Source organism: Syngnathus scovelli, chromosome 17, assembly GCF_024217435.2.
Source record: "Syngnathus scovelli strain Florida chromosome 17, RoL_Ssco_1.2, whole genome shotgun sequence".
Lineage (NCBI taxonomy): Eukaryota > Metazoa > Chordata > Actinopteri > Syngnathiformes > Syngnathidae > Syngnathus > Syngnathus scovelli.
In genome coordinates, this window is record NC_090863.1 from 11216930 (window position 1) to 11229792 (window position 12863).

Consider the following 12863-nt stretch of genomic DNA (forward strand, 5'->3'; position numbering starts at 1 on the left):
AGATAAAAGTTTCCATCCATCCACTTGTTGCCTTCTACAAGTGTCTGGCATCACATTTGTTTCTTCAAAAAACAACTTCAATCAACTATGAAATTGATACAAATGTCTTTTAATGTAAAAAGTCTAAATCAAGTCTGGGGGTTCAGGGATAGCCTGAAATCACAGAAGAAGTCCTTAAATGTTCAGTTAACTTATTTTTTCCCCTATTTACTGAATCCATCCATCCATATCCATCCATATCCATCCATATCCATCCATATCCATCCATATCCATCCATATCCATCCATATCCATCCATATCCATCCATCCATCCATCCATCCATCCATCCATCCATCCATCCATCCATCCATCCATCCATCCATCCATCCATCCATCCATCCATCCATCCATCCATCCATCCATCCATCCATAAAGCACCAGACATCTCGTAGAGGCAAGGCCTGTGTTTAAGGATATTCTGTCACTCTTGGTGTCAAAATGGGACCGATAAGTGGTGCTGAGGTGTTCCAGCATAGGTGATGCTTGAAGGTGCAGGAGGCCAGTCGATCTCCTCTTGCAGCTTCATTGCCAGATACTTGTGTTTAGTCTTTGGGGGCCGGTTTTTATGACAAAGGATCCTGGAGAGGAAGGCCAAGCCCCAATGTTGATTCGCCATCTGAGATGAGGTTCAGCGTGAAGATGGAACACAAAAAGTGTGTCAATAGAAGGTACATTTGTCAAGGATGTTTTGGGCGGTGAGTGTTGCATATTGTCATTGTCGAATTGTTGAATACTCACATCTAAAAAATGACTAGTAGGTGTTATATCTATTATTGCTATCTATTATGAACTAATATAACCACAACACAATCATGTTCAAACATTGATTTAATTTAAGTCTCTAACAATTTTCAATACTTAAGATTGCTTAGTAATCTTTAAGCATAAGAAACTAAACAGGGACCAAGCATTAGCATCAATTTGTAAAAAAAAAAATATTAAATTTACTATTTTGTTTCTCAACAGCAATGACATTTTGGCTTTACAATTTATATGTGCGCACCAAAATTAATTCAAAAAAACATGAATGTAAGAGTAAGCATGAGCATATACTAGACAGAATCAAAAATCAAAATCCTGCCAACCTGTGTTGTGTTACTTGTGTGTTTGCTGGTCCACTTTACACCCGGATTAGTTGGAAAAAACTTCCATAGAGTGTCAAGGATCAAATTCTAGGAAACATTTGCAGTGATCAGAGGACTCCACCTTATTGATTCGCAGACCCACACATGCACAATCAGGACTATTTCTCCATTGATTATTAGAAAGCATGAAATAGTCAAGGAACAATCATTGTGCAAACAGAATATAAATTGGTATTTTCAAATTAGATTATAAAAAGGCATCCAGAGGGAGATGCGAGCGTATGAGCATACCTCGAGGATGAAAGACAGAACAGCGTGCGCTAAAATAATGATGAGCAGCATAATGCGCCAGTTGTAGGGAACATCCGCGATCTGAGGGAAGGAAGGGCAGAGAAATGTTTACACTTTCATACTTATATCAGTATCAATTTATCGCAAAATGGCCAAAAAAAGCAAGAGAACTTGACTGGTTGTTGGACATACTAATAATTTCTAGATGACATTACCAGAAAAGCTAGACCTTATGTCAAAAAATAAGGGTCCTAGGATTGACCTCTGGGGAACCCCATGGGTTATTTCCATTTGGTATACTCTTGATGTATTTTTTTTTTTTAACTGAAATGTGATAGTGGTGTTATTGAGTCAAGTATGTCCCCACTGATAGGCAGCTAATTAATAAAAGAAAACAAGATTCACCTCCATGACCTCATCAACAGCAGGAATGGGATACAGCATGATGAAGAGGATAAAAGTGTACAGAAGAGTGCAGGTTAACACGAATGACCCTGAAATTTAAAAAAGCAGAACAAGTCGGTCAGACTACAATAAACACAAAGGTCCTACTAGAAACTATAACTCAATTAGATGAGCATAGTTTTGAATACTCTGATTTGAATTGACTACAAGGGTAAAAATAATGGTGAGCAAAATGATGTTGAAAACAATTTTGCTATCTTACAGTTTTTATAGCTTGGTTGTCTGAAGGGTTTTCCTTTTGCGAATACAATCGCAACAATCAAGTACTGGAATGCAGAAACGTAGAAGAGGGAAGTGTTTTCAAAGTTCTTGATGATATATAAACCTCCATCTTTGGTTTGGTTGAGGCTGCAGGTGTCACTGAAACTGGAGTCGTTGCATTGACTGTGACAGAGAAAAAAAGTTTGTCACGCCTTTATTTTAATAACACCGCAAACTACAAATCAATAGTTAAAAATGACTTCAATCTTTTAGAGACTCAGGAATGTTTAAATACTGTACAAGGTGACACTCACATTTCCTGAGGAGTCCGATACCAACTCTGTTGTCGCACCAAGAAAAAAGTAAAGATCTGAAAGAGTAGACAGTTGACTATCTGAAACAAAATTGACGATAGCACAGGGATGGTCATCAGACTGCTTGGGGGGGTGCGTCGCACCAACTTCTTCCACGCTGGGTTCAGACTCACTAAAATGAGATGCCAGATCAAGAACCTGAGTTGTATCATCACAAAATGCAAATCTTGATTAGACCGCTCCATGACCGTCCACGATTTAATATTACTCACTGGTAAGGATGATTAGAGAAAGCATCACAGAGTCAGTTAAGAGGTACTGCCAGTCTCCAAAATTGCTGAGAACCTAAAGACAACATCAGTCCAGTATTTTACCTCCCCTTTTTCTTGGTCGTCCTGCCCGGTACTTTATAATAAAACTCACTTTTAATATAATTAGTGAAACCAAGCACTGTCTCATAATGTATTTTCATATTTATATTTCAGAATAATTACCGTGTAGAGCAGAATGACTCCACAGAACATAATGAAGCTGAAGAGGGACATGAATTTGAACACGCAGAAAGTTGTGACGAGAGCACCACGGCCTTGCCTATGGACAGTGAGGCAAGCAAAAAAATTTAAAGTTCCACTATTACCGCCATGTTAATGTGCATTATGTATGACAAGTGAGATTTGACACTGAAATGTCAAATTGTTGTCCAGTTGCAAGCTACCTGATGAGGTTGGTAATGCAGGAGATGTTTGGGATGGAGGAGGTGAAGGGAGAAGCCACAGAGGCCTCCAGCTCAGAAAGAGAGATCCCGCTGTGAGCTTTCTTCAGTGCCTGCAAGAGAACGAAACAATTCAGAGGAATGAATTCAACAATTTCATGGTGCATAACTCACATCATTTACTTTTCACCCAATTGAAAGAACACTTTAATTATACACAATTATGCCAAAAGCCAATATATCATAGATTTAAAAAAAAAAAAATCTCATTAGCATGGATTCCACCAAATGACAGGTCTATTTGCATAAAACTAACCAAAGCGCATTACTACAGCCAAACTCATAAATCAAGTAATATTGTGCTTTAAAAAATATAGTGAATAATTTGTGAACCACGTATAAAATGTGATTTGCAAATACAGATCTCAAATACTTACCCCACAGTCATTTGCGCCATCCCCACACATCCCAACAGTGTAACTGCATGGTAAAAAAAAACAGTAACGATAACATTATTTGCTAATATCAAATGAAGAACACAGATAGCATGTGAAAATTCATAAATAATCTGACTCGATGCTCTGCAGGGCTTGCACCAGCTGAGTCTTCTGGTCCGGAGTCATGCGAGCAAACACGCTGGCTCTTAGGAGGAACTAAAGCGCCCCCGTGAGGAAGAACAACAAATTACACCCAGTTGTTTTTTTTTTATGGCAAGATTCTGAACACTGTTAGCTAATTGGTAGCGTCATACCTTTTGGAAAATTTCTGGAAAGTGTTCAGTGATGACATTGAAGGATTGGCCACTGACAGCGAAGTGATAGCCAGGGTCATTGTTACTGCACAGCTCGTCACCAGAAAAAGGGATCTTAGTAGTCTTAATTGGAGCGGAAAATCAAAGCAGCACAAAAAAAGTTATTATAATTTCCCGAGACTTTTAAAGAAAAGGATTTTAACAAAAAATATACCTTCGGTTGGAGACTATGTTCATTTGCAAACTACACAGGTCTGTGCATGTACTTGGTTTTGAGTCATATAAAGTGGAGCCACTTTTAGGAGCTACATAAAAGTAACAGGAGGAACCAGCGCGCCTCGAGGTCACATAACGAGTTTGTGCAAGCTTGAACAATTTGACAGATGAAATACCACATACTGGATTTCTTTCTATTCAACACAAATAGAATGACAAAATTAATTTGTCATGCTTTTGATTTGATGTTAAGTTCCTTTTTTGTATTTGGCAAACATCACCAATAATTCTATTTTCAGCATAACATCCCTGTTTTACCTGATTGTTGATCTGAACTGGGCTCTTGCAGTAGCGCCACGTGATCTTGGCGGGATTTTGATCATTCGGAGACACTGCATCTGCAATAATGACTTTCTCATGGTCTGGAATCATTCCGCAATCTCGAGCCACTGATATTGCTGTCAACATGTTGTCACCTGACATCACACAAAAATAGTCAAATATGTGAATTCGATACATTGATGACCCAATAAGAAATTTACAGTGTTTACCTGTCACCATTAAAGTTCGAATGTTGGCTCGTCTTAACTCAAGCAAAACGTCAGCAGTCTGTTCTTTGATTTTATTCTGCATGATGATCAAACCAAGGAAGTCCATGTCGGTTTCTATCTGCTCTCTGTTAACACCAAAGAAAAACAGACGGAAGTCAAACACCTTCATCTTCTCTACAGAAGGAAAATTCTCAAAGAGATGGAAATTCCTCACACAAACGCAAATAAAATGGAATTTTTTTTAATTAGCAATTTTTGGGTGCTACCTTGCAGTGGTATAACTTTGGAATGTAAAATGAGTGGATAAGCACTTTTTTTTTCGTTTGAATTTTAAATGCATCAACGTAATATAAAACATTTTTTATTTTAAGTGCATTATTAGTGTCAGACTGATATTTTAAGCAGACAAAAACGATATTTTTAAAACAACTATATGTGGCCACCAGAAATCTGACTAAAAAAAGGACATTTTAGTGTGGGATTATTCTGCAATAAATCTATAAATAGATGAATGCATACCGGCTTAGGCTCTGGACTTTGAGCCAGGAGAGTTCAGACTCTAGCTGGTTATGGGCCAAGGCAATAACCCTGAACCCTTGTCGTGTGTAAGCCTCAAGAATCTCTGTGAAACTTTGTGGAACTGCGGAGACAAATACATTATATATTCATATTTCTATAGAAGGTCTATCTTGACTAAATGAATGAAGGCATACTCAAGATGTCACCCATTGGAAAATTGACAGACTTTGGTTAGACTGAATGACTTAAAATGTCCATGGACACATGTCCGACCTGTGTGTGGTTTGCAGAGATTAGCCACAGTCTCTGGTGCTCCTTTCAGATACACGTCAAAATGTTTTAGTCCCAGTTGTCGGACGACCACACACATTCTCTGCAGCGCCGAGGAGAAAGGAAACTGGCGCACAATGCCGAACTCACAGGACTGAAAGGTAAAAAAAAAAAGGCTTTAGGGGTTGTACTTTTCAGGATTAAGAGAAAAATATACAAGTCACTTGATTAAACTATTGAGTTTAAGGATTACCTGATCCGGGAATTGAACAACAGAGGAAATTCTGGCATTGTAAAGTGCAGTGTGGTATTCGGTTGCCTCCTCAAGAATCTGATCAAACAAAATGTATAGTTGAATTTTAAACATGACTTTAAAATATGAAGCCCATTCTTCTATAATGTACTCATTGTAACGGGATTCTCATGGGAAGAGAAACCTTTCCGTGCTCCTTACCGAGCCCGTGGCGCTGAACACCTTGATGTCTAAAGGGTCCCCGCAGAGTTTGCCTTCTATGGTGATCAAGGTGTGGCAAGTTGCCATGCAGGCAGCAAAATTAGTCTTCGTAGATATCTCAATGTCTGGAGCTGAAAAACTGTGAAACAATTAATTAGTTTAAAGTTCAGAATTCAAATGGGAAAGATTTGTTTTGCTTGTTTGACATTTTGAGGTGATACATTTGCCTGTCTACCTCATTGTTGTACAGATTATTGTCATGAACATAAATTTTGCGATAGCAAGGCTTAAAGTCCCCCAGCTATCAGGCAACATGAGGTGCACCAGTTTTTATTTCAATCATAAAGCTTTAAATGAGGACTTGGTGAGTCCAAAATGGTTAAATGACTCACATGCCAGCTTCAGCTCTCTGAACACCCCATACGTCTAAACAGTCTTCGGTGAGAGTGCCCGTCTAAAAAAAAAATAATAATAATAATAAAAGAATTGGAGTAAGGATTTCTAATTAGATTGACATATACTCATTAGACATACAAAATCATTTGAACAAGCTCAGAACATCCTAGTCCTATTAAGATAAGGCAACTGGTTAAACATTGTTTTAAATTCCATACAAAAGGTTTCTCACATACATTTATGGGTGTGGAGTCCTATTTGTGTCTCTGGTGGGTGTGGGGGGTGCTAACATGACATTTGTTGGTGTTGTCACTAGGTGCGGTTGGTGAAGGGATGAATGAATGTTTTTGTTCACCAAAAGGGCTGCTTGTTAGCAGCTACAGACAATATCCTATTCTAAAAGGATTTTGAGAAAATGGTTTTGGCACAAACCAGTCAGACAGGGAAAACGGTTATGCGTAGTATCATAATAGATAATCAGAGTATCAATGTAATTTTTGAGTTATTAAATGCTATTCCGAGTAAATACTTTTAGGTGGAAGATAATTTAGTAATTTAGTATTTTGTTGGGATAAGTGAGGCAAAATGATTTATGGCTGGGTATTTAGGGATGATTAAGATACTCAGACACTCTAGTGCACTAAAAAATTTCAGAACAGTGCGCTTTGGGCTGGGATTTCAGGATGGACTTAAAAAAGCATTTGTTTTGTACAAAAATAAATAATATATAAATAATAATAAATAAATAAAATAAAAAGACTAATATAATGAAACAAAAGCTGTAGATTAGACCCACCTTATCAAAGCAGACCAGGTTCAGCTGACCCGAGATGTTGATCCTCTGCGGACTGATACAAAAGATGCCGTCTCGCTTCAAGCGCCGCTGCGTGTGCACAAGACCGGCGGTCAAGGCTACGGGTATGATCGGGGGCACGGCAATAAGAGTAATATTCAGAGCGTCGTAGATGACAGCCTGGACAGAAACCTGGAAAGGATGCAAAAAAAAAAAAACAACCGATATTACACACCTCACTTGATAGATGGATCTTTTCAAGGCGTGATGGTAGTTCCGGGTGACAGAAAAGTAACAAACTGCAACGATATAAAAGCTTGTTGAGTTTGAGGTTCCACCTCCGGATAGCTCAAAAGGATTTTTGTTTTCACTTCAAAAGTATCAGAATTAAACCTGTGTACATGAAGAGAATGTTGGAGATTGCAAAACTGGAAGACATTTTCCCACTGGTATGTATAAAATGCCTGGGGCAGGTTTTCTTGGAGTAATTCAAACTACGGTGGTAGTGAAGGAGACTAAAATCATGCATCATGCCATTTACCCTGTTTTCTCAATCGAAGGTTTATCTTCTGCCACCCGGGATTACATGTAACGTCATGATGCAAAGTATAGAGCTGAAAAGTGATACCCCCAATAGGACATCAACAACGATGGCGTAGAAGAAACCAAGCACTCCCAACACCACCATACACATTAGGAACTGTGTAGCATCACGGTGCAGTTTGAAGTTGGTGGGTTTTGGGTAGAGGATGGAGCGCACGAGCTGGCCCTTTTCCGTCTTAAAGCCTGTTGAGCATATTCACATTATGACTAAGGCAAAACAGTTGAAGGTTGCTTCGTTTCATCATATGGTATGATCATCACTTGGGTTACAACATTTCAGGAATCCTCACCTGTCCTGACCACAATCACCTTCACCAGCTCGTCAGCATAGTAACGGCTTTGGATGACATGTGAGCCACAGAAAAGGGTGTGTCGCTTGTGTTCCTCTGTAGAGTAGATCCTCTCTGCGTCATCGCCTGAACTTGGCAAACTGGTCTTCGTAACAGGTACGCTCTCCCCTGGAAATCCAGACAAAATTCCAGAGTCAAACGTGTTCATGAGAACAGTCTGAACGTGTTGTTTGATGTTGGGAGATCTTTATGAGGAACTTCATGAAACGGTTTATTAACTGAATAAAGTGGGTGTCGTCACAGAAGTCTCGAGACTTCAAATGTTTTGTTTTTCACAAATTCATTTTGAAGCGTTGCAGATGAACTACATGGCAAAGTTGCATGTGTTTGCGGTTTTGATCATTTCATTAATTGCAACGTGACAGAAACCGTATGTTCCACATACCTGTCAACATGCTTTCGTTCACAATGCAGGTCCCATTGATGAGCACGGCGTCACACGGCATGATCATCCCATTGGATGGAATAGCGATGACATCACCAGGCACGAGCTCAGTCGACATGACTTGTTCAGTATCTGGGATCAAGTTTGAAAAGTGGCCACAGATAATTCCTGATAATTATATTGAGTCTTGATATTACAGGAAATGTTACTACAATGGTACCTTGACTTTATTCACTCAGATAAAATTTACATGTAATGAATTGAAATGCCGTTAATAAAATATAAGAGCATAAAAGCTAAAAAAATAGAGCGTGTGAGCATTTGGGTGTAAGTTGTGGATGACAGCAGCTTCAACTCAAAATGCGACGTTTTTAATTCACTCAAGTGGCAGGGTATCTGGGTCTTGTTTGTAACTTATATTTTGCCAAAAAAATAATTAAATTGACTAAGTGACGGCTCATACTTCCAATAACTTATAAGTCAAGCTACCACTGTATTTAAAAACACACAGATGTTATTTCAGAACAGAATTAGGGGATCTAATGAAAAACGTACCTTCATTTCTTCTGCACACTGAAACTCCCATCATACTGTGTGCAACCACCAAGTTATGTAGTTTCCTGTATTGCTGGAATGAGAGTGGTGAGAAAAGATTTAAGAATTCTATCGACGGTTTGGAAAGGACCGCTTGACTACATATCACACGGTATTATTATGTTAAGTTGAAGTGATGCCAAAAGACACACAGGATAAGCATAAATCTTTACTCACCTTTCGTATGGTGTACAAAGAAGCAGCTATTAAAAGTAAAGATAAAATTAACATGCTGAGGGAATAATGGAAATATTCCTGAACAGCCCACAGAACAATGGCAAAGAGCTGGAAGATGTAAAATGGGTTCAAGACCTTGAGGGAGGGGGGGAAAAATAAAAAATAAATGATCATTCAAAAATCAAGAGGCTGAAATAAACGATGAAACAAATGTTTGTTTCTGATCCCCAAAACATACCTCTTTTACTAAGAGTTTAAAGAAAGATGGAATTCGTACGTCAATCTCATTCTTGCCGAAAAATATAGCTCTGTTGACGACAAGCAAAGTATTAGTTCAGAGAACCGTTTTTGAGGACAAAAAAGCAAAGTGTCATCCCTGCATATTATACATAATATTGTACAGTGTAAAATTATTGAACAAAAAAAAAAATTAGGAAAAATCTTGAATATTGGTACCTGTAGTCCTGTATTGTTTTTGTGAGTCCATAGCTGTGGTCTCTGTAAATGGCTGCACAGCTCACCTTTAAGTGCTCCAAGCCCCTAAAAATCACTTAAATGTTATTTCTGCTTTCACTGAATTCATAGATCAGTGATTCTCAAAATGTGCTGGCATACCCCTAGTGGTACACAAAATAATTACACTAGTATGTACAGTTCAGTTGTATTTAACTTTGAAAGACTGTTAAGTGTACTTAGAGATTTATTTTCTAAATATATTAAATACATTTAATCTTGGACATAATGGTGGTGCTTGGAAAGCAGAGTATTTTTTGTGGTGGTACTTAACAAAATAATAGCAAATAGGACAGTGTTTTACGTGAATGTTTCAAAGTCCTGTGTCCCTTCGTTCCAGTAGTATTTGATGCTGTGGTGAGTGAAGTAGCGGATCTGCGAAGAGTGAAAAAGAATCTGGGTCACAATCTAGGCTGATGTATTATTTTGAAAAGAAAAAGAGAAAAAAAAAATGTGTGCAGTTCTCACAATGTTAGCAGACTGTCTGAGGTAGAATTTCTCATTTTGCTCCTTCTCTTCAGCAAAAAGGATTTGGTGGTGGTGGACATTCAGCAAGTGAGCCACGGACTGATCATCCACACTATCGAAGGGGGTCTTCCCTGGAGACAACATCACACGTACTTTGGCACGAGTCCACTGCCTGAAATCATCCTGTGAAAGCAATGAAGCCGAACATGAATTTAATCGTATTTTTTAAACTTCATAATTTTATCACATTTTTTTTTTTTTTTAAAAAGTTACTTTTTAACTAGTAGGGCCACATAAAACATTACTACCAAGAACATTTTTGACTTGACTTCCCGAGTGCATACCTATACATCAGACACTAAACCAATTACTCCTCCCTACCTTGAGGCAAATTAGATGCGCCACTATGACTGAGAGTCATCCCGGCATATTTTACCGATGACTCACTTGGTGTGCAGCATTTTTCAGCTACTGTGCACCAATAATTAAAGATTCAGTCATCAAGTGGGCTAAACAGAACTTTGTCAAAGCGTACCGTGGTCCTGAGTAGCAGAGTGTGTGCTTCGCTCAGTGAGCTGAGCGTGCAGGTGGCTTTGACCTCCCATTCGGGGAGCCAGTAGAGCAGGAGTAGCAGGAGACCACCAGAGCAAACGGTACCAACACCCACCAGGATCATTTTCCACAGGCAGGGTCGGTAACCCCACACCTCCTGCAATCCCAAAGAGATATTTTATAAATTCAGCTCTTTAGAAAATTTAAATGGAATATCAATAGTCCGGTGAATAATTATTTTCCGTAAATATTGTGTAAACACTGGCGTTCCTCAAAGATCTGTTTTAGGAACACTTCATTTGTATCATTTGCCCGATTTTTCTCAGTGGATAAATTGATTATACTACAAATAACAAATATCTATTTTACTACGAGCACATAGGTTGTGGTTTCGCATAAGCTAACGCAAATATGCCGTTACGCGGAGCGTGCTGTGCCTCTCTGAACACACCCACTCTCAGAGTCATGAATGGACGTCACAGTAAATGAATGAACACGCCCATTAAAACACAAACTGACGCAGCATTTCTGTTTTGGTTCCTCAGCCATTCACAAACCTAATGGATAAAATTTCATTTCAGTTTTTGCCAGGGCAGCAGCTATGGACAATACAGATAGAAAAAGAAAACCAAACCTAATGAGTAAAACAAATTAGCCAGCTTGGTCTAAATCCACAATAAGCAGGTAGGGCGAATGGATAAATACATCGGGACAATTACCATCTCATCCTCCAGGCCTTGATTGATGAACTTCATTTCTCTGGTCTCCATGCTGGCAAAAAAAACTGGAACAAAAATACAAGGGAATTTGGTCTCCTAAATCACCTCACAGTGTTTAGAAAGAAGACAAGCTGATATAACTATTTAAAAGAATATACTGCACTTTTTTTCCATTGGAATCCTTACAAAAGTGTAATTATGACTTAATTTTTTGCTTACTTTAGTAAAAAGAGGCTTCATACATTCTGATTCCTATACAGCAGGGGTGTCCAAACTTTTTCTTCCAAGGGCTGCATACAGAAAAATTGAAGAACTCAAAGGCCACTTTGACATTATTCACCTTGAATATATTTCAATGCCAAAAACAATTCATCAGTGTCGCTCAGAATATCCTCAGAGATTTTACATTATATTTATAAATAAATATAAATTATATAAAGAACATCTAGGTGCATGCACTTTTTTGTGCTGAGTACCATACACTGAAAATAGATCATTTTCTCTCAAATAAAAAATAAATTAAAAAAATAAGAAGAAAAGACATCAGCAGTTGTTTCCCAAGATTCTTACTTACATTGTGAATAATTTTGCCTGGCCTGCTTGTGACTTAACATTAATATTAATCATCAAATTTTGTCTGTTTATCAGAGGCGGGTAGTAACGTCGTGCTACATTTACTGAAGTAAAATTTTGGATTAATTGTATTTGTCAGAGTAGTTTGACTGCACCATTTTTATGTGTATATTTAATAAAATCAAAGTACTGCTATGTTACTTTGAGCTATAGTTTGTTCTTTTATCTAATCCATCTATAATTGTTTGCATTGTTTGTTGAAATTGTTCGGGACAATTTTGCTTTAATCCATATGGATTTTGCAAAATCGCAAGATTTAATGCATTATTAATTTAATAGAGGTGATAATGTTGGTCACTTCCTCAATTTGCACATTCCTCATTTAATTTTTTTTGTACTTAACGTTCATGCCCGGATTGAGAATAAATCAGTGACTTGAGTATTTATTTTTACCATTTTTGACTTTTATTCGCGTAATTACTTGGAAGACTATTCTTATTTGAGTACGGTTTGTAGCTATATCTACCTGTTAAAACTCGATCGTTATTATGAATTCAAGTTTTGTTAGCAATTCCGACTTTTGCTTTGAGTTGCTTATACTTCAAGTAACGTGAGTCAACAATCGAAACAACCTCCATGTGCAAAACGAGCAAAACAACACGTCAATGATTTCCCAAACGTCAACGCGCGGAATTTGACAAAAAAACATTACTATCAGTAAACATTCCATACCGTTTATTTGGCCCGTGCTGGCTCTTTCTCCATACACGGAATTGAATGAGCCTACCTGTACCTCCACATTTCTCTTCTGGCCGACGTCTGCGGTTATTTTGGCTTCTTTAATCATCAGGACACACCTCTAAGGCTGGA

At 38.1% G+C, this 12863-nt stretch overlaps 1 protein-coding gene across 1 annotated transcript; it reads right to left on the bottom strand.

Annotated features, from left to right (window-relative positions):
* Positions 1–93: 93 nt before the first annotated feature.
* Positions 94–12853, bottom strand: LOC125984423 (polyamine-transporting ATPase 13A3). Its single transcript, XM_049746260.2, has 33 exons — positions 12726–12853; positions 11640–11710; positions 11421–11485; positions 10685–10858; positions 10150–10332; positions 9986–10056; positions 9625–9708; positions 9407–9476; positions 9169–9303; positions 8953–9025; positions 8398–8529; positions 7953–8120; positions 7688–7845; positions 7063–7251; positions 6263–6324; positions 5871–6009; positions 5670–5747; positions 5420–5570; positions 5147–5267; positions 4628–4752; positions 4395–4552; positions 3861–3983; positions 3683–3762; positions 3547–3589; positions 3113–3222; positions 2892–2988; positions 2670–2742; positions 2398–2569; positions 2085–2266; positions 1823–1911; positions 1418–1498; positions 1127–1213; positions 94–657 (listed from the first exon to the last, which is right to left on the bottom strand). Exons 3-33 carry the CDS (start codon positions 11469–11471, stop codon positions 475–477), a joined length of 3642 nt encoding a protein of 1213 aa, XP_049602217.1. The 5' UTR covers positions 11472–11485; positions 11640–11710; positions 12726–12853; the 3' UTR covers positions 94–474.
* Between the last annotated feature and the right edge of the window lie 10 nt (positions 12854–12863).

What these genes read in the sequence shown, in the direction of transcription:
- LOC125984423 (XM_049746260.2), bottom strand. Translation starts at nt 11,471, where the DNA reads ATGGAGACCAGAGAAATGAAGTTCATCAATCAAGGCCTGGAGGATGAG. An exon ending in CTTTGTACACCATACGAAAG is followed by an intron (nt 9,026 to 9,168) that starts GTGAGTAAAGAT and finishes CTCTCATTCCAG; the next exon opens with CAATACAGGAAACTACATAA. An exon ending in AGTGTGCAGAAGAAATGAAG is followed by an intron (nt 8,530 to 8,952) that starts GTACGTTTTTCA and finishes ACTTGATCCCAG; the next exon opens with ATACTGAACAAGTCATGTCG.